Source organism: Oncorhynchus nerka, linkage group LG19 (assembly GCF_034236695.1).
Source record: "Oncorhynchus nerka isolate Pitt River linkage group LG19, Oner_Uvic_2.0, whole genome shotgun sequence".
Classification (NCBI taxonomy): Eukaryota; Metazoa; Chordata; class Actinopteri; order Salmoniformes; family Salmonidae; genus Oncorhynchus; species Oncorhynchus nerka.
This window is the reverse complement of record NC_088414.1, coordinates 20,548,853-20,570,649: the sequence shown is the minus strand read 5'-3', so window position 1 is coordinate 20,570,649 and position 21,797 is coordinate 20,548,853. Positions and strand designations below refer to the sequence as shown.

Here is a 21,797-nt window from a genome sequence, read left to right as displayed (position 1 = left end):
GAGGTTGTTGTCCTGGCACCACGCTGCCAGTTCTCTGACCTCCGTCTCATCATTGTCAGTGATCAGGCCTACCACGGTTGTGTTTTCAGCAAACTTAATGATGGTGTTGGAGTCATGTTCGGCCACGCAGTCATGGGTGAACAGGGAGTACAGGAGGAGACTAAGTACACACCCCTGAGGGGCCCCAGTGTTGAGGATCAGCGTGGCAGACGTGTTGTTGCCTACCCTTACCACCTGGGGGCATCCCGTCAGGAAGTCCACGATCCAGTTGCAGAGGGTGGTGTTTAGTCCCAAGGTCCTTAGCTTAGTGATGAGCTTTGTGGGCACTATGGTGTTGAAAGCTGAGCTGTAGTCAATGAATAGTATTCTCACATAGGTGTTCCTTTTGTCCAGGTGGAAAAGGGCAGTGTGGAGTGGGATTGAGATTGCGTCATCTGTGGATCTGTTGGGGTGGTATGCGAATTGGAGTGTGTCTAGGGTATCCAGGAGGATGCTGTTGATGTGAGCCATGACCAGCCTTACAAAGCACTCTAAGGCTACAGACGTGAATGCTAATCATTTAGACAGCTTACCATTACTTTCTTGGGCACAGGGACTATGGTGGTCTGCTTGAAACATGTAGGTATTATATACTCAGCCAGGGAGAGTTTGAAAATGTCATTGAAGACACTTGCGAGTTAGTCCGCGCCTGGTTTAAAATAAGGTGAAATTTTATATAATATTAGCGGGGGGTAGACCACGTTAGGAAGAGGGTGAAAAAAGTAGATCCTAAGTAGAACCAAAGTCTGGGCACCCCTGCGCTAGATTGTTCAGCTGCAAAGTTAAAATTGCAATTGTAAAAATGGATGAAAACAAACATTTGCCTTTGGGTCTTAATTGAAGGTGAGGCCATTAGGGTTAGCGATGTGGTTAAGGTTAGGATTAAGGTTAGGGTAAGGTTTAAAATGTGATTTTATGACTTTTTGGTTGTGCCAGCCAGTGACCACCCAGTAGAGCTGCCTCCATAACAAGATCCATGATGAAAAATAAGGGCTTTGTCTTCAATAAGACAAAATACCTGTTTATCACTGGTTCTAACATGCGTCCTTTGTCCCCATCAAATCAAAGTTTATTGGTCGTCTACACAGTTTGTAGATGTTATTGAAGGTGCAGCGAAATGCTTTGATGACAACGGACGCATGTTAGTCCCAGGTATTAACCTCTCTTTTTTCCAATTAAATTCAAGTCAATTGTGTTTGTTGTTGTTCTCTGCACAACTAAGACAAGATGAGATAATATATACTTTATTGTGCATGTTCTTTGCAGATCATGGACATAGTATACTTAACTAAGGACTAGAAGGGAATGCCCGCTCTTCCATTGATGTTTATTTTTGGGGTCTATTCATACACACTGTACAGCAGCATACAGCCAGCAGCATACCACCCTGCATATCACTGCTGGTTTGCTTCTGAAGCTAAGCAGGGTTGGTACTGGTCAGTTTCTGGATAGGAGACCAGGTGCTGCTGTAAGTGGTGTTGGAGGGCCAGTAGGAGGCACTCTTTCCTCTGGTTTAAAACAATCTCCCAATGCCCCATGGCAGTGATTGGGGACACTGCCCTGTGTAGGGTGCTGTCTTTCGGGTGGGACGTTAAACGGGTGTCCTGACTCTGAGGTCATTAAAGATCCCATGGCACTTATCGTAGGGGTGTTAACCCTGGTGTCCTGGCTAAATTCCCAATCTGGCCCTCAAACCATCAGTCATCTAATAATCCCCAGTTTACAATTGGCTCATTCATCCCCTCCTCTCTCCTGTAATTATTCCCCAGGTTGTTGCTGCAAATGAGAATGTGTTCTCAGTCAACTTACCTGGTTAAATAAACTGTATGTCCAGGGACACAGGCTATCTTGTCACACTGTTGTGTAGTATGGGAGCTCAGATTGTAGTAGGTACTTGGATATGCATGTGTTTCTGCTCCAACTAAAGTTTTGTATTAGCAACACTTACCAAAGATGAAAGACATACAGATATGTAATACAATTCACAGCAAATGAAATTTCAGAGACATGATTTATTATTTCACCAGTTGGTTGTTTTATTTATCTTCAGCAATGACACCAAATGTATTTCTATTGTCTTTTTTGCTTGCTATCTTAGGAGTTGGGTTTGAATTGTAAACAGTGAAAATGATCAAACACATTTCATAAACTCCTGACAAGCTTTGTATGACCAGGAAAGGGTGGACCTTCCTCATTTTTTTTTATAACAATACATGTCATCTTATAGCTTTGAGTCTCTCATATTTACATAGATACAGCCAGGTTCCAGCTCGACGCAAGTGAAACCTATTGTTTTCTTGTTTTTTCTTTGTTTTCTTAAAGAATGATATGTACATCCTTTTAAACCCCTAGCTGCCTGCTGCCAGGGTACACAGTAAGAATGACTTGTTTAATTCATGTGTCTTTTCTTGTTTATTTACTTAAACTGTCAAATCAACCTTATAGCTGAATTTTGCAACATGACTCTTACAAATAAAGTGTATAACACAGAGATCAAGCCATTGTCTTTCCAATCAAAATTGAAACTTATCCCCCCAAATAAGGAAAATAAACAATAACATATTGCACTTAAAGTCAGGACAGCGATGGACCTATTTCATGGTTAGGGGGAGGGAGCGCTTTTAGCTGAGTGCAATGGGTGAAGCATCCAGCAAGGTATCTAAATAAATAGGCAAACCTTTGTACAGGTGAAGCACTTTTTACTTTTTTTATGTCTATGAAAAGAGCATCCTCCCAACAGTATTGCTCAGTATACCTATGGAGTGCAGGTTTGAACCTAAAACGATTAAGAAAAGAAAACATTGTATGTGTAAAAAACGAAAATGAAAAAAACAAATTCAAGCTTGGAAGCTTCATAGTCAAGTGCCTTAATGTCCTGAGAATGCTGCCTTGTTCAGTCCAGGTGGAGCTACAATGAATTGCTCATTTTTTTCCGACAGTCTTTGGAGACAGGCAACAAGTCTTTTTCCCCCAATATGTTTTCGAGTGAGTGGCACATTTCTGCTGTTCTGCAGTTTTGGTCCGTTCCATTGTTGATATTTGTATTTTCTCCATCTTTCTCTCTCTCTCTCTCTCTCTCTCTGTCTCTGTGTCTTTTTCCGTATTCCTTAGATGAATGCGACGAGGTGGGACCCTGTGAGAGGGTGCTGAACAGAACAGGTGCCGACTGTGCTTGAAAGAGGTGTGCACGCCGTGAATTGGAGAACATGACAACAGAAAAAAGCTCAAAAAAACGTATTTTCATTCAGACATTGATCCAGCAACCCAATTTCTCCTTTTTCTCGCAAGTCCATTTGAAAATGGTCATGAAAGCTTTGAGACATGGAAAAACTAGGACAAAACAAACCTCTGTGTCGTACCAACAGGCTCCAAAGGAGGAGGAGGATAGGGGGGTGTCAAAAAAAAAGAAGAAATATAACATTTGCATCAACACAGTACTGGGCTGTCTTCATGTCTGCAGAGGTTTCAACCCTTTCTCCAGTACATCCGGAAGATAACTTAAATATGGACACACTTAACATATGTCATTATGAACGACAGACAGTGATCAATGAGAGTGATCCGAGAAACCCTTGGACAAGCCCTCACATGACGGTGACCAGCTGTCCTGACTGGGCTCTCTATCCGCCCTCCATCAGCCTGTTGTCATCGTCGTTGTGTACACAACACCCCCCTCAGTGCCACGGCCTAGCTCGCCGTCTTTCTCACACCCAACTCATGACGGGACAGGATGAAGGCAGAAACAAAACAAAAAGGCGAACATGAAAAAAAATCTACCTCCCCCTGCTTTCGAGTCTCTGCCTTCTCTCTTTCGTCGTCGTCTCTCACTTTCTATCTTGATCTCTGCGTGTTTACGACGATGAGGAGGTGGACGTGGTGCTGGCCTTCTTCTGGTTGACTAAGTCCATGTAGAGCTCTGAGCGGAGGAAACGAGGGTACGAGTCCTTCTCCATCAGGCCGTATATCCTGCGCTGGGCCAGGTCGAAGCAGGAACGCGTCACATTCTGAAGGTTGTCCTTAGTGTGCTCTCGAGTGTACGAGTCCAAGTTCACCTGAGAGAGGGAACCAGGGAGGGGAGGAAAGGAAGAGACAGAGTAGCAGGTTAGTTTCAGTGCTACCAGAAACTGGTTCAAGCTGTTGGGGGCTGATTTTTGACTTGAAGTTTCCACTCGGCTCTCCAGGTTTGAAACAAAAAGGGAAAGGGGAAAAGTGAGGGAGTCTATTTGGTGCGTGTCAGGTGGCCAAAGAAAGCCTGTCAGGCATGATCTCACATCCTCTCCAGCTCACTTGTTCCTTTGTGGGAGCACCTTCTGACAGGATTACACAGTCATCGACCTAACATATTTAGTTTAGGGAACAATGGTGAGGGGGCCAGCCAAAATCCCTGCTTTTTCAATTTATAGCAGGAACAAGTTATTTTCTAGTTTCTGTCAGGGAGGTGTTAGGAGCGGATTATACATTTCAGTCATGAGTGAGGTTGAGGTAAGCAAGTGGAGAGCTCGTTTAGGTATAAAAAGGGGACATTACAGTTGAAGGGTATTTTCCATCATCCCTTGTCTGTATGTGTATGGGGATGGTTGCTCACCTCTTTACAAGACTGGATGGCAATGTATTCAGCGAAGACTTTCTTGGCTTTGGACGCTATCTTGGATTGCGACTTAATCTTCTTGTAATCCTCGCACGCCAACCAGAATTCCAGATTCTCCTCGCTGAATTCTGTGCGCAGGAAAGCTCTGAACGCTGCCAGGCCATCTGAAGGGAAGAAGGCAGGAGGGAAAGAAACAGAGAGGTGTGGGTTAGTGGACGTGACTGGAGAGCCATGGCAACACAGCGTCATCTCTCTCAGCGAGGGAGACTACCTAAAATAACACAGTCCATTGAGTCACACTGTTCAAAAGGGGACTAAAGCCAACACCCTCCAAGACACTTCAGTCACCTCCCATAAACAACAACTATGCAACATCACCTCCCTGACCCTACACTACACTCTTACTTTTTCCTCTCGTCGACACCGCTCATTGGTATGTCTTTTGTCATCTTGTCTCTGTACAAAGAGATGCCATTCATATTCTGGGGAGGGGGGTTCAGTTTGCTTGTCAACCTATTCCTGTTGCTTTGGCTACAGGGATGGTGTCGTTAATGACTTCAGGAAAAGACATTGGTAGAGTAAGAATAGCAGGAAGCCGAGTCCCACCCTGCCTGGTCGCCAGCACCTTTCTGTTCACATAACCCCCACCCCCCATGCTGATTACACTACAGGAGCAGAGAGAGACTTCACTACAGTTCAGCCAGAATACATTTTTAAAGGAAGTTAGAAAAAACATGAAAAAGCAGAAAAAGAGAGGAGGGCAAGTTGGGATCAAAGTCTTGTGCCGCTTGTCTCTCCTCTGTTAGGGATAAATGGTGTTGGCTTGTCTGAGCCCACGTCATCACTGAGAAACAATTGAATGGGGATTTGGAATCGCAGCCCGACAGCACTCAGACCAAGGATATGAATTATGGAATCATACAAATATAGCAACACTACTCTGACGTCCTCTTTCTCTCAGCCGCCCAGCCCATCCATAATCTGTCCCCTCTCCCCCTACACTAATGCATGGCTCTATTCATCCACCGTGATTAGTGGGAGAGCTGCAGCAGAGTGCCTCAACAGACTGCCCATTCACAGCAAGGGAGCAACAACTCACACACTGAATTCACATTGCATAAGCAACAAGTATGAACATATTTCCTGCACATACCCCCCCCAAAACACATGCGCATTGTTCCTTATTCATTGTTCCTTATTCAATGCAATTGTTCCCCATGCTTCAGTTCAACATAAACCAGATCCATATGGCAATCAAACCCAGATGGGTATTAGTCATTTCCTTTTTCCCATTTGGTTTGATTGATCAAATGGACAGAGAGAATAAAGAAGGAAAAGAGTAAGAAGGAAAGGCAGACTTACATTTGTGGGCCAGCAGCTTGTCCAGAGATTCCCCCCATTTGAGTGCCTCCTCCGGGGTGGGCCTGCAAATGAAAACGGAGCGGTTCTTTAGCAAGCCCATCTCTGCCAGGTTTCTCATGGTGTGACCCATCCGAAGCCCTGTGCTCCCCTGTACTGCACTGAACTGGTAAGGAGCGTGGTCCTTTGGCTAGTACTCTGTGGAATTGATATTCCTTTCGTCTTCTTCTCGCTTTCTTTTTTCCCCCTCTTTCACACTCGCTGGTGCTCTGGGGCTTTGTGTGAGCGAGCGTGTGTGAATGTGTATGCGTAAGTATGTCTAACTGGTTCCACTAGATGTCTCACCTTATACTCCCTCTCACTGCAGCTCAGGAGGCAGAGGAGGGGCGGGGACTAAACCAGCCAATGGAGATAGGGTTTGAGGCTGAGTGTCCACCCCCCATCTTTTCTGCCCTCCCCTTTACTCCTTCATTCTCTCTGCTCTCAGATAGAGGATATGCTTCCTCTCCTTCAACACACCTGGCGGTCGTATTGACATGGCAACAGAGGAATAGGACCCAGCCATGTGAATCCATTGTAATAACACTATCTGCCCAGACATTTCCATTTTCTACTTTATTTCCATTTCTATCAGTTAATGTTGCAACTGACTTTGTGAATGAATGAAATATCCTACTAAATAAATGTCTGCCTAACATACATGCACTATGTTCTTTTGAATATAACATTTAAATACGAAACAATGAAATTCCCTGTTCTGATGCATTGTTGCCAAACACCTCCCTCCCTCCGTGGACAAAACACGCCTGTGTTAATATAATGCATGACTACATATTCTGACAAGTGGACCTCCTGCTCGTTCTGTTACTGTTGCTGAGAGATATTTAATGCATTATGCAACACAATGCACGCTTGAATTGATTTGAAATAATATAGCAGTTGAGTAGATGCAGCTTGAGTTCAAGCACTCGTATTCTAAAGGCGCAATGGCAGCATGCAGACTATACATTAGACTTGTACATGAACCATTTATCTAGGACCAACCAGTTTTGCCACTCAAAACAGCCACATAGCTACAGTATAAATACAGTATAGACATACATGTAACCATGGATATTGATGTGGTCTGACTGGACCTGGATCTGTCTGTTAGCAGAGCTGACCCGTAACTGACCCATCAACATTTCGCAACGTTGTAACTCAAAATCAACCGCCAAAACACGTGCATTAAAGATAGAGATACACCCCCTAAAACATTCTCGATTTAAATAGGTAGAAAAGGGAGCATAAATAAACTGTAGGACAAAGCTATAACATCCGCCTAACCTATAACAGCTATAACATCCGCCTAACCTATAACAGCTATAACATCCGCCTAACCTATAACAGCTATAACATCCGCCTTAGCTTACGGATCAACCAGGAATCGCTAAACACATCAAGACGTAATTAATCCAATATCCCTTTTCCTTCCTTCCTCCCTTCCTTCCTTCCTTAATTTCTGTCTTTCTCTCTGTGGATTTACAAGCTCTTCTTCATGCTGCCCACTCGTCTGTATGTCTGTCTGTCTGAGCCAAGGCATCACCAGCTGGGGTGAGATCCAAGAAGCGGCCATGTGGACACACACACACACACACACACACAAACATACACACACATAGTCATACACAAAACACTCACTTTACTGACGACTTCAAGGATTTGTCGAATTTGCCGGGTGGGTTGCTTCCGGGAGACTCATTCCTCCTCCTCAGGAAAGCAAGCCGGTTCTTCATGTCTTTGGCCCTAGGAGATAGAGAAAGAAAGAAAGAAAGAAAGAAAGAAAGAAAGAAAGAAAGAAAGAAGGATGGATGAGATAGAGAAGGAGAGAATGATGGGGAGAGACCAAGGGGGGAAAGAGAGACACAGAAAAGGGGGTTGAGTCTTCCAAGGGAAACAGTTCAACTTTAAAAACAAACTCCAGCGGTTCAAATCAGTTCCATATGCTCAGAACCAGAAAAGGGAAAAAGTGCCAGGGATGTATACATTTCAGACTTCAGCAGGATATTCAAGTGTAGTAGAGTAGAGTAGTGTCCAGTGGAAGTGACAGTACGAAGACAGATACTATCTCTCCCTCTCCGTTGTCAATGTCTTCTTTCAATCTCTCTCTCCTCTTGTTCTACCCCTGGCAGGTCCTTAGGCAGGGAGTGAGTGAATGTGGCAGTGAAGGAGGAGAGACTCACTCCTCATTCCTCCGCACGATAACACCATTCTCCAGGTGCCTAGAGGGACCCTAAGAGAGGGCGCTAACCCAGGGCTGGGGCCCTTGGGACGGGACACGGGGCATAGCTACACCCCCTCTTCCTCCATCAACCAAAATATACCCACATTACCAATAACACAATGCAACACCCCTTCCCATTCCCATCTCCTGGAGAGGGCATGCCAACCCAGTCCTCCATGCTATCCCAAATCCCTGGGTGGATGCTAGCGCCTCCCCCTGACCTCACATGCTTCCTCATTGGGACACGACCCCACATGACTCCCATTTCCTGGTTGATTTCCACTGTGTATTAGCTATTAGCTAAAGCGCCGCTGTCCTAATAACTGTCAGCTGGCCTAATGTCACCAAAAGCCCCAGTGAGACCACAGGACCCACAAAAGAACCCAGCGTTCCATTTTTGGAGTCTGAAACACACACACACACACACACACACACACACACACACACACACACACACACACACACACACACACACACACACACTGTACAAAAGCACACATGCACACACACACATACAGTACACTCGCCCTCTCTCTGCCAGTCTCCAAAGGCCCTCTCCCAACACCTGATCATCAAACCCCTGCTTAGTTCCTGGTTCTTATCCACAGCCAGTCTTTGGAACTGAAAGAGCCCCAGTGTCTGTGCTCCAAGGTGGAGCGGCAAAGATGACATCAGTGGTCACTAGAGGGTGTAAAGGGCCTGGTTTGGATGGTGTTGTCAGGCCACCTCTGTGGGTTTTCTAGTCATATTATGATGGGGCGAAAAGCAGGAAACAGGAAGCAACCTGGGCAACTATTTAAGATGACTCCAACACCCATCATCAAGGGCAACCAGGAGCTGAGTAGTTCATTTCTTTCAAGGAGGAAAAAGGGGGGGACTAGGAGTAGATGAGGAACTAGGAGGAATACAAGAAGCCTCTTTCAAGATGTCTGTAAGAGAAGAGGGCAGGGAGAGGAACTTGCCAAACGTGTGAGTTCGAATCTAATTGATGACTAGTAAAACATCATGCCCTCAAGCTGGGGCTGGTTTGTCTCAGAGCCGAGAAAGAAGCCTCTGAAAGTGATTCTGAAGGCCACTCGATAAAGAGCTACAATGTCCTCTCTCCTCTCTTATCTCTTCAGCAGGATGGGAAAGTGAGGAAATATCAGTCGTCACCGTGATCCTCCAGACAGAGAGAGAGAGAGAGAAGAAATGATTGTACGAAGAAGAAAAAAGACGGCCCACAAAGAATTTGAACAATCTGCTTCTAACATCCTGTACTGATCAGCGTGGATATTTCAGGGCTATCTGGGTGACAGGCTGTGACCATTGGCATCTATAAACACAATGTGATCTTTAACAAGGCACCATAAAGGGCTATAGGTGATGCATTGGGCTTGATTAGTATTCCACAGTAGGGTTGTATTAAACCATGCTCTATCCAGATGAGGAGCTAACGTTAGTGGAGTAAAATTGGGTTGTTGGTATGGTGAAAAACATTAAAAACATTACACTCTACCTCTGGCACAGTTTTTCTCCCAACAACCCACATTCACCAGTCTGAAGTGATCATTACCCCAAGTAAAAAGCTGTTTTAGAAAGGCATAAAAATCATCATAGAGAAGTGGAATCTACTTGATTGCTCTATTTTTAGCGTCCACGACCATAGTTTGGGTTTCAACTATGTGAGGTTAAAGCCGAATAGGGAAGCTATGCCAATGCATGTGAGCAGAGGGACTCGTTTTTTACGAGCCCTGGAAAATATTTGCAAACCTAATGAAACAATTTATTATGCAGGTCTGGTTTCAATACAAGTGGAGTGAACTACGCTGGGCCCAGGCTGGGTGGAAATCTATGACAGGGCTGTGAACACTATGGTCAGAGGACTGGGAGAGGTTGCTGAATATACAACTCAACACTTCCACCTTCTGGTTGGTTCATGATACTACAGGGATATGGTTCTCCATTCCCAACCATTGAACGTCGTAGATGAATGTCTACTAAGGTTGAATTGCTTGGTATAAAAAGATGGTAACAAAGAGTAAATAATCAAATACGCTATGGTAATGAAAACTGCAGGTAAATGCCATTTTGCTTAGCAGACCATCCTACAACCCACACTAAATCAAACCATCTCAATGTTTCAGTAGTTGATTACTCTACTTCTTTGTGTTTTTTTTATTGTCACATATACCAGATAGGTGCAGTGAAATGTGTTGTTTTACAGGTTCAGCCATAGTAGCACGGCACCCCTGGAGCAAATTAGGGTTAAGTGCCTTACTAAAAGGGCACTTCGTCATTGCTCGGGTATTTAAGCCAGCAAACTTTCGGGTTACTGGCCAAATGCTCTGACCGTTAGGCTATCTGCCTAATGATGTTTTGTGCCGTGGGTCTATAAGTGTTATTGAGAGCCAAGGACATGTAAGGCAGCTGAAACGCGTCTCAGGCCGAGGCAGTGATAAGGAGGTTACTACGCACATGACAGCTCTCCGGCCACGGCCATCCATCACGTTGCTGCTGTGATTATTAGCTCATACACTGGGCCTGCGGGGCCGTGGGTTACAGTAGAGGCCAGTCTAGGAGCTCAAACTCAGCAGGGTAAAGACACCACACACACACACACCCATACACAAAGCCACAAAGGGCAGGCAGGGGACACATTCCACATGGCTCTGCTACCCATGCTACCCCGAGTGAAAAAAAACAACCTGCTGGGAGAACAACTGGTATTACCGAGAGGCGAAGGGGCAAGATTAGAGGGGACCGATGGAAGGTGAGAAGGGACAGAGTGAGAGAGTGAAAAGATTAAGACAAACTACCTGGACGAGATCTTGTCGCCTAATAAGTGTGTCGCAGTATGACATCTTCCTATTCACCTGGCCCTGTGCCCTTAACAACATCTGTATTGTCTTAATGTGCTTTCCTCACTCTAACCATCGACCCCTCTCCCACTCCTCATACCCTGGCCGGCTAGCTAATTGCCCAGCCACCAGGAGCAGCAATGTGATTCTGTTCCTCTCTTCATTAAACATAGCCCTAAACCTGACAGGCTAATCTTATATTAGGATATTAGCCACATCCCTCTCTGGGAGATTAACAAATTAGGATGCACTCTGATTCCATTCATCGCACCCGCTATCAGAAGATACTTCTATCATCTGTCACACTCCCTATCTGCCCGGGCTGGTGGTGTGTGTGCTTGTGTGCGCATGTCTGTGTGTAGAGGGGGCTGGAGGGTCTTTAGCGCCATGATTATCTCAGGTCTCTCCATGTTATTCCCACTTCTCCTGGCTCACATTACCGACAGTAATAGCCTCTCTGCAGGCTATTCCTGGTAGTGTGAAACTGGGCCGTGCTCCCAGGGATATCTAGCTAGCTAAGTACTCAGAACTCAAGGGGAGAACTGGGTAGCTGGGGAGATGCAGGTAGACACACTGCAGCTGTATAGTAGATGTACTAAAGTGTGGCTGACTGACTGACAGCCACGGGTGCCAACACCAACGTTAAATTACATAGAGAGACAAATAACATTGACATTCTAGAAATGTGCTACACCAAAGTAATTACATAGTATAGTATTATATTAAAGAATTATACGTTGAGGTATTACACAGATATACATGTATAGGAGTATAGGAGCAAGAAAAGATAGATGCTCTTACTGAATAGTCCCACTATAGAATCAGAGAAAACGCATGCCTGTCATCACTCGATGTTTGGGGCATGAAGTCTTGCTCTGAACTACTAGATGTTTCAACCATGTCAGTTAATCAGGCTTGTTAAAACACATCTGCTTCTACATCCCACCTTTCTGTTCTACCCAGTGGCTCTGTTTCCCTGTGTATACTGGATCCCGTCTCCACACCTCCAGGCAGCGCCCAACCATTACAGTCAGGATAGAGGGTAGAAGGGTAAGGGGTAGTCCCAGACCCCAAGGTGAACGACTCTGGGGTTGTTTTTGCCCCGTCCGCCACTCTGGCTGTTTGCAGTAGGTTATGTGCCTGGCCCGGCACCGTATACACACATACCTCCCGTGTGTGTGTGTGTGCGTGCATGCATATATGCGTGCGTGTGTATGTCTGCATAACACAGTGTAGCTGCACATGTCCCTGTTATTCCCCACTATGAAGACAACATCATTCTCACTGAGCAAGAGACAGTAGGTTCCTCCCATTATTTTCCCACAGACTAAATAGGACAGCCTGATCTCATAGACTAGACATAACATAGTAAATGTAAATATGGGACACTGAAATTAGTAGGATATGTTACGTTTGGAATGGTTACATAGGACAGATGGTTACTTGATGGGAAAATCAAAGTAGGGTGGTATAATGCAAACATCTAGAAACCTAAAAGTTGCGAGTTCCAATCTCATCACGGACAACTTTAGCATTTTAGCTAATTAGCAACTTTTCAACTACTTACTACTTTTTAGCAACTTTGCAACTACTTAGCATGTTAGCTAACCCTTCCCCTAATTGTAACCCTTTTAGCTAACACTTCCTCTAATCCTAAACTTAAACCTTTAAACTAACTCCTAAACTTAACCCTAACCCCTAGCCTAGCTAACGTTAGCCAGAAAGCTAATGTTAGCCACCTAGATAGAATTCGTAACATATCATAAGTTTTGCAAAGTCGTAACATATAATATGATTTGCAAATTTGCAACATATTGTACGTTTTTCAAATTCGGAACATATAATATTCAAATTTTAATTTGCAACATATCATACGAAATGGGTGATGGTAATACACAAATGAATACATAGCATATGAAACATACATACAGTATCATACTAATTGGAGTGTCTCGGATTTAAGTACAGAATATTATGAAAGGCTCTGAGACCAGGTTGAATAGGAATGTGGGTTTCCAGAGTAATTCCATGGGATCAGGGTGGGCTATGTTTAAAAACAGAGCAGGCAAACACACAGACATAAATCTGTACTTTTCAGGAGCGCCTGAATCTGAATTCCAATACAGTAGTACATTCTTTTCCAACCAAGGAAAATGATGAAAATAGGAATTGTCCTACAATGTTCAGTATATATAAATCAACACCAAACTGAGCCATCTAACTCATTTAAATGCCCATTCTCAACATTACTCACCTTACTAACCACAGAGACCACTTAAGAAATCCAGGCCGATTATTAAAAGACAAGGCCAATCTCTAGATACAAGTGTCCTCAAAATAGATTTAACCACACGTGAGTCCTCTCACCCAGCAGCTGGCAAATGAGATTCAGGAGAGAGGTCAGCTAGCCTCCTAACAGCTTTTGAGTAGTATCCCTCAGAGCCTAAAACGTCACCTTCCTTCCCTCTCTCCCTCCCTCTCCCTCCTTCCCTCTCTCTCCCTCCTTCCCTCTCTCTCCCTCCTTCCCTCTCTCTCTCTCCCTCCCTCCTTCCCTCTCTCTCTCTCCTTCCTTCCTTCCTTCCCTCTCTCTATCTCTCTCCCTCCTTCCCTCTCCCTATTTATTCTAAAAGCAGCAGAGAGCACACACACACACACACACACAGAGTATAACACCCATGGGTTCTAACTTACCTTTCCAGGTACTTCTCTGAAAAGTCGACCATAGCGGGGAACATTGGCTCAAGTCTTTAGGGTCCTGCGTGTAGTCCTGTGTGTATAGGTCCTGTATGTGTAGTGTATGTGTGTGTGTATGTGTGTGTATGTGCTCAGGGCAAGGGTAATTCAGTTGTCACATTCCTCTAACCCGGGAGAGGCTCCTCTGTGGCTTTATATAGTCCGGGAGCCAGGAGAGGCGGGCCCAGGGCTCACCCAATCACAAGGCTCTATTCTGAGAGGATGGAGCTGCATTGTCTGAGCCTGGGTAATCTTGGTTAACCCAGAACTAAAGTCTCGCGTTAATTGGTCAGATGATGTAGTCTGTCCATGAGAGATTAGAGCCCGGACTGGATTTGATGGGGTAGTAAATGCTTTAATTTTACAACTACACTCCTCTATATATTTATTTGGACAGTGAAGCTACATTTTTTTTACTGTTCTCTATACTCCAGCCTTTGGGATTTTAGAACAAATGTTTTATATGAGGCAGCAGTACAGAATGTCACATTTCATTTTCATACATATCTGTTTTACCATTTGGAAATGATTGCATTTTATGTATCTAGTCCACCAATATGAAGGTGTCATAAATATTTGGAAAAATTCACTTATACACTCTTAGGAGTAAAGAAACCTCGAGGAACCTTTTGGGGTTCAAAAGATTGCCCCTGTGGTCAAATAGGTTCCTCGATGAATCCCTCTGAAAAGATTATTCGAAGAACCCCTGTGCCATGATGCCTATCTTTTCACAAAAGCACCACAGATTAATCCTTATACGCTGATACTGTGCTGCCAGTGTAAAGGTTAAAACAGTAACCTTTTTGTGATGGGTTTGAAATTTGAGCCTTTTTAACAACATATTGTAGCAGCGGCAGCCTATCAGAAGATTGGAGGTGGGGCTTATTGGAGATGTGGCTGTCAGATAATTATTTTGGGCCACTTGTGAGAGTAAATGTCATTCCTGTTCATGATATGAAGTTTGTACACTACAAATACACATTTTCCTTGAAATATTTATGCATATTACATATAATATTAACATTCCTGATTACGTAAACTGGTAGCTATTCCCAATATTGGCATTTGCAAAGGCTATTGAGGAAGTTATACACCTCTGTCAGCCTCATCGAAGCTACAAAACTGTCAGTGTTCAGCCTTAACATGTGACAACAGTGCAACAGAACAGACTAACAGGAATTACATTTACTCACACAGGTGGCCTAAAATGATCTGTATGCCTGTATGCCACACACCTACTAAGCCATGCCAACCCACCCTGGCTCTTTTCAAAGAAAACAACCCAACTAAGTGACCCAATGCCTGCAACCCAGCAGTTGGGTCATTCAAACAACCAAGCAGTTTTAAGAGTGTAGGCTAGGTTGAAGATACTGTAGCTCGCTAGCGACCTAAGCCAAAGACTAATAATGAACATCATAAACAAACGTCATTACCATCACAATACATTATTCGGAATTTAAAAACGGAAGGCTACAGTCATATAATGGAATTGGCTTGAACACCAATGTTATATATTATTCGGCATTGGTATTAAAAGAGCACTAACATAGGAATGGGTGAAAGTTACTAGCTATTCCATAAAGCCAGTGAATTTGTCCAAATACTAGATACATAAAGTACTTTCATTTCTAAACGGTAAAACAGATAAGTATGAAAATATCCTCCAATAAAAAGGTGACATTCTGTACTGTCCCCTCATAAAACATTTGATCTCAAATCCAAAATTCTGGAGTATAGAGCCAAATATAAAGGTTTAGAGTCCCTGTCCAAATAAATACATAGGGGAGTGTGTAACAAATCGCAACCTTACTTACAAGCCCTTAACCAACAATTCAGTTCAAGAAATAGAGTTAAGAAAAGATGTACTAAATAAAGTATTAAAAAATAAAATAAAAAGTAACACAATAAAATAACAATAACGAGGCTTTATACAGGGGGTACCGGTACCGAGTCAATGGGTTTGTCGAGGTCATTTGTACATGTAGGTAGGAGTAAAGTGACTATGCATAGATGGTAAACAGCGAGGAGCAGCAATCTATGTAAATAGTCCGTGTGGCCATTTGATTATAAATTACTGTTACTAGCTACTACTGTTACATCTACACCTGTTATAACCGCTGCAACAACAAGTAGTGAACCCTAAAACTAGACAATTACAACTGCTGCAATAACTTCTATTGACCTAACCTTGTAGAGCTATGACTACTACTTCAGCTATATGACAACTATAATCACGATCACAACTAGTAGAAAATCCCAAATACATTCACCACATTTAATCTTTCCTGTCATGTAGCAAAACAACAGGTGGATATTATTCTAGCACGTCTGGGGTAATGTTATCCTTTCGTCTGGGGTGTGTGTGTGTGTGTGTGTGTGTGTGTGTGTGTGTGTGTGTGTGTGTGTGTGTGTGTGTGTGTGTGTGAGCATATGTGTGCCTGGCTACAGTACGTGCATGTTGGTATGTGTCTGTGAGTTGCCCGCCCGGATGTCTGTCAGTGCTGGGGGAGATACAGTAGGTGTGTCGGGATCGTTGCCTTGGGGAAGCTCTAACATCTGGCCCCTGTAGTACAGGTGACAATGAACAATGGGAGGGGATCAGAGAGGATATGGACTGCCCAGGGAAGCAGCTGTGCTACAATGCAGACAAGCATGGGTAGGGATAGGAGGAGAGGGAGGGAGGCCAGTCTAGTAGCTTGTCTGGATAAAGGGATAAAACTTCTGTTTCCTCTTAAAAACTCCACCTGGAATTCAATCAAATCTGCACTGCAGGCACCTGCCAGATGCTCCAAAACTCTGCACCAAAATTGACAACGTTTCGACAACAGTTCGGCTGCAATAGACTCTCGCTATAGGCTACCTGAAAACCAGGTGACACTATTTTGCTGCACAGAAATGCAAACTTGTAGTGTATTTATTCAAGGTTTAAAAAAGGCTTCTAAAATGTGTAATTTCCACTTTAAAATATCAGACTTGATTTGCCCTAACAAAAATGGATCAATCCCAACAAAAAAAGTTAACTAATTACAATCCAAATAATAATTCACAATTCCTGTTGTTGCGGGATTATTTTCCTGTTGTAGCAAACTGGCTCAAATTATGAATCTACATCTGTATGCCTCTACCTTGTTCATGGCAAGCCAAAATAGCTAGCTCTCTATGACCGCTTAGCTCAGACTGTCAACATTATCATTGTGAAGCCAGTTAGCGCATCAGGCTCAATGGAATCAGGCTTCACAGTGGGGGTATGAAGTAGATTGACTCAATGACCAGTAGAACACTGCTCTCTTTCATTGGGGCTTAACAGGGTCCCCCCCTAGGGCGCTGTCCTGTCCTGACCTAACGGGGTTTTGGGTGGGTGGGGTGGGATGGGCATAGTTCAGTTTGAGTAATGACTAGAAAATCACTTTAAGTAGCTGTCCTCATAAATATTAATTGCAATGGGTTTCCTCCAAAAATGTGAGTAATGACAGCATATTGGGGTTTCAGGTGTACTACTGACCAGCATTCTCGATCAACCGGCACCAGCTACACAACCACCTCAAACCAAACAGCAATTTTGTAAGGCTATGCCACAGCCACCAGTTAGCCCTGATCCAGGATCATTCAATTAATACTTAGGCAATTAGCAGTTCAACCTTAATACCCATTATAGTATTGGATAGCAGATTATTAAATACCAGTAAACATTATCGCAATTGTTTTCCTTTCCACAAGGAGCTATTAGTTTAATCCTATTCAGGTCAGGCAAATTTCTGAACGTGAGATACGAACGCACAACTCAAACATGTCCAGTAACATCAATGCACCATTTTTTCAAAACAACCAGTTGCATTCGCATTAAGCCCATATTGCATTATTTTCTCATATGTTGCTTTCCTCCCTACGAACGTAAGTGTAGACGTGTGTTAAACGTAGGGCTTTAAGGCCACAGGAATGTGTCTACATCTTCATATCCTGGCCTCCTACATATGTATGGGGGGCCTCGGGGGAAGACTGAAGGGGGCATAGTGTACAGACATTGGACTAGTAGGAGGTAATGTAAGATCACTAGCAGATAAAGTCTGGGAAGGTTCTAGACACGCACAGAGGCCCAGAGGGATGGGTGAGAGGTATTCACCAAGGAAGAGGGGGAGGAATGAAAGAAAGAGACCGGGAGAAAGGAGGAGCGTGATTTACAAAGACAAGGATTCAAGTTTCAGACAGAACTCAGTCTCCCGGTAAAGTAAAACAATGGAGAGAGTGAAGAGGTACAAAGAAGAAGAAGGAGGTAAGAAGAGGAAGAGGTCATTCGGGGAAGTAGGACAAGAGACCGGTTCGGTTTACAGCTACATAGTTGAGTAACTTAACAGATTGTCACAGGTTTGAATCAAGTACATTGCAACATCATCTAGAGCAAGTGCCTAGTCAAAGCAGCATATGTAGCACACACACTAACTCAGGGTTTCAGGGTTTTGTTTTTTTGCGCTAGCACTACACAGCTGATTCAACTAATCGTCAAGCGTTGATCATTTGAAACAGCTGTGTGGTGCTAGGGAAAAAAACTAAACGTGCACCTCTTGGGGCCCCGAGGATTAAGTTTGTGAACCACTGCACTAAATCAAATCAAAGTTTATTTGTCACGTGCGCCAAATACAACATGTGTAGACCTTACAGTGAAATGCTTACTTACAGGTCCTAACCAACAGTGCAATTTGTGAGTAAAGCATAGGTATTAGGTGAACAATAGAAATAAAAAAAACAACAGTAAAAAGACAGTCAATAATAACAGTAGTGAGGCTATATACAGTAGTGAGGCTATATACAGTAGCGAGGCTATATACAGTAGCGAGGCTATATACAGTAGAGCCTATATACAGTAGCGAGGCTATATACAGTAGCGAGCCTATATACAGTAGCGAGCCTATATACAGTAGCGAGGCTATATACAGTAGCGAGCCTATATACAGTAGCTTGGCTATATACAGTAGCTTGGCTATATACAGTAGCGAGGCTATATACAGTAGTTTGGCTATATACAGTAGCTTGGCTATATACAGTAGCTTGGCTATATACAGTAGCGAGGCTATATACAGTAGCGAGCCTATATACAGTAGCGAGCCTATATACAGTAGCGAGGCTATATACGGTAGCGAGCCTATATACGGTAGCGAGCCTATATACGGTAGCGAGCCTATATACGGTAGCGAGACTATATACGGTAGCGAGGCTATATACCGTAGCGAGGCTATATACGGTAGCGAGGCTATATACGGTAGCGAGGCTATATACCGTAGCGAGGCTATATACGGTAGCGAGGCTATATACTGTAGCGAGGCTATATACAGTAGCGAGCCTATATACAGTAGCGAGCCTATATACGGTAGCGAGGCTATATACGGTAGCGAGGCTATATACGGTAGCGTGGCTATATACAGTAGCGAGGCTATATACGGTAGCGAGGCTATATACGGTAGCGAGGCTATATACCGTAGCGAGGCTATATACGGTAGCGAGGCTATATACGGTAGCGAGGCTATATACCGTAGCGAGGCTATATACCGTAGCGAGGCTATATACGGTAGCGAGACTATATACGGTAGCGAGGCTATATACGGTAGCGAGGCTATATACAGTAGCGAGGCTATATACAGTAGCGAGGCTATATACAGTAGCGAACCTATATACGGTAGCGAGGCTATATACGGTAGCGAGGCTATATACGGTAGCGAGGCTATATACAGTAGCGAGGCTATATACAGTAGTGAGGCTATATACAGTAGCGAGGCTATATACAGTAGTGAGCCTATATACAGTAGCGAGCCTATATACAGTAGCGAGGCTATATACAGTAGCGAGGCTATATACAGTAGCGAGGCTATATACCGGCACCGGTTAGTCGGGCTAATTGAGGTAGTATGTACATGAATGTATAGTTAAAGTGACTGCATATATGATAAACAGAGAGTATCAGCAGCATAAAAGAGGGGTTGGGGGGTTACCCAATGTAAATAGTCCGGGTAGCTTTTGATTACTTGTTCAGGAGTCTTATTGCTTCAAGGTAAAAAGTGTTGAGAAGCCTTTTGATCCTAGACTTGGCGATCCGGTACCGCCTGCCATGCTGTAATAGATAGAACGCCATGCTGTAGTAGATAGAACGCCATGCTGTAGTAGATAGAACAGTCTATGACTGGGGAGGCTGGGGTCTTTGACTATTTTTAGGGCCTTCCTCTGACACCACTAACTGTATACATGTCAGATATATAAATGCAAATACCCTCAAGAAAACACTTCCCTATCCAAACAATCCAACCCTTCTACACGTCAATTCCCAGTTTTGGAAATATCCTCCCTAATGCTTTTGTGAAATGACTCAAAAGCAACAACTTACAGCTACATTCCTCTAACCGGCTGCACTGTAACCCACATATGCTTGATGGTGTAAGTGGTTGCATACATGATTATTCCCCACATCTGGTGTGTCACATTTCATTTCCCCGGAGCTCCTTCTCACAGTGAATAGACTGGGGTTTCAAGCCGGAGAGAGGGTCAGATTCCTGAGATAGCATTCAGAGGTATTGTATCACTGGGGAGATGGATAAGCAGTTAGCTACAAGATATTTGATGTTAGAGCTCTGTGTGTGTGTGTGTGTGTGTGTGTGTGTGTGTGTGTGTGTGTGCTAGTCATAGGGCTTCTGGTTATGTGTCCTCATCAGAGTATGAAGATTGGTTGATGAGTGAGTGTTAAGTAGGTGTAGGTATTGCAGACACATATTGGAGTTAGGTCAGTCATGTTTGGCTCATTTGAGGCTAGACAGAAAACTGCTTATGGGAAACCCCTATTAGAGTAGATAGCAACAGATGTCCACTCAACATGTACTGACTGAGTCACACTTAAAGACTTAGTCCAGTGATTTGTTAAATGTTTCTGTTGAAAAGTGATATCCAAAGTATAAATATAGTAAAGTACACATACTAAAGGGTAAAACAAACAATTGTGTGCAAAGTAGTGTTTTTTAGACACAACTGAATGCTTAAAGGAGAAGGGCATTCAAGGTTCGTCTGATGGACAAATGTGATGTCATTTTTTGAAGAACAATAGAGGAGCAATAGGGAAACAAAATAGGAAAGGACCTAGATCACCTATTGAGATGTGCCTTTTGTTGAGTAAATTAGATTAAATGAGGTTAAAAGGAGACTGGAGGAAGAGTTTAACGACTTGTTAACAGACACCTTAGTGTCACAGTCTCGCTTACTCACTCGCTCATAGGAGGTGTGGTACATGCCTCTCAACACCTGCACATTTGACATTTTCAGACCCTCAGCTGTATAAACATACTATCCTGGGGCAATCAAACAGTGGCGGGTGATACCATTGTGAGGGGGGAGTGGTTCATGACAGGTGAACCATCTCATGGCCTAGGGGTGTCACCTTTATCTGAATGTAAACTCTTTTTCAAGTAGTGGCTAATATCATTAGCATGTAAAGTTATATACATATATATATATATATATATATAACTTTACTTGCTAATGATATTAGCCACTACTTGACAAAGAGTTTACATTCAGATAAAGGTGTGTGTATATATGTGTGTATATATGTGTGTATATATATATATATATATATATATATACACACACTGTATATATTGCATTGGATTGGAACTTAATGTTTATGCTTAAAATGTGGCTGTTGATGCTTTTGTAGATATATATATATATACATACATACACTGTATACACTGTATAGATATATATATATATATATATATATATATATATGCATTGTATTAACTTAATGATTAAGCTTAAAATGTGGCTGTTGATGCTTCTAATTCAAAAGTTCATCATTTGTTGATTTTCTGAATAGCTGTCAGCTATCAGGATGAGCATATATTAAGAGGGTATTGTCCTCTGGCTGCAAATTCTCCGATCATCTTCATGAAATAGTGTGAAGAAAGCTCAATCAACAGCCGTATAATCACTGAGGCTA

At 43.3% G+C, this 21,797-nt stretch overlaps 1 protein-coding gene across 1 annotated transcript in view; it reads right to left on the bottom strand.

Moving 5' to 3' along the window:
* Positions 1-2,050: 2,050 nt before the first annotated feature.
* Positions 2,051-21,797, bottom strand: part of LOC115101179 (regulator of G-protein signaling 3-like) — a 252,814-nt gene continuing 233,067 nt past the window's right edge. The window contains 4 exon segments of the mRNA XM_065004781.1: positions 2,051-4,091; positions 4,625-4,791; positions 5,990-6,051; positions 7,667-7,771. Coding sequence (XP_064860853.1) covers positions 3,891-4,091; positions 4,625-4,791; positions 5,990-6,051; positions 7,667-7,771 — 535 coding nt within the window. The 3' untranslated portion in view covers positions 2,051-3,890.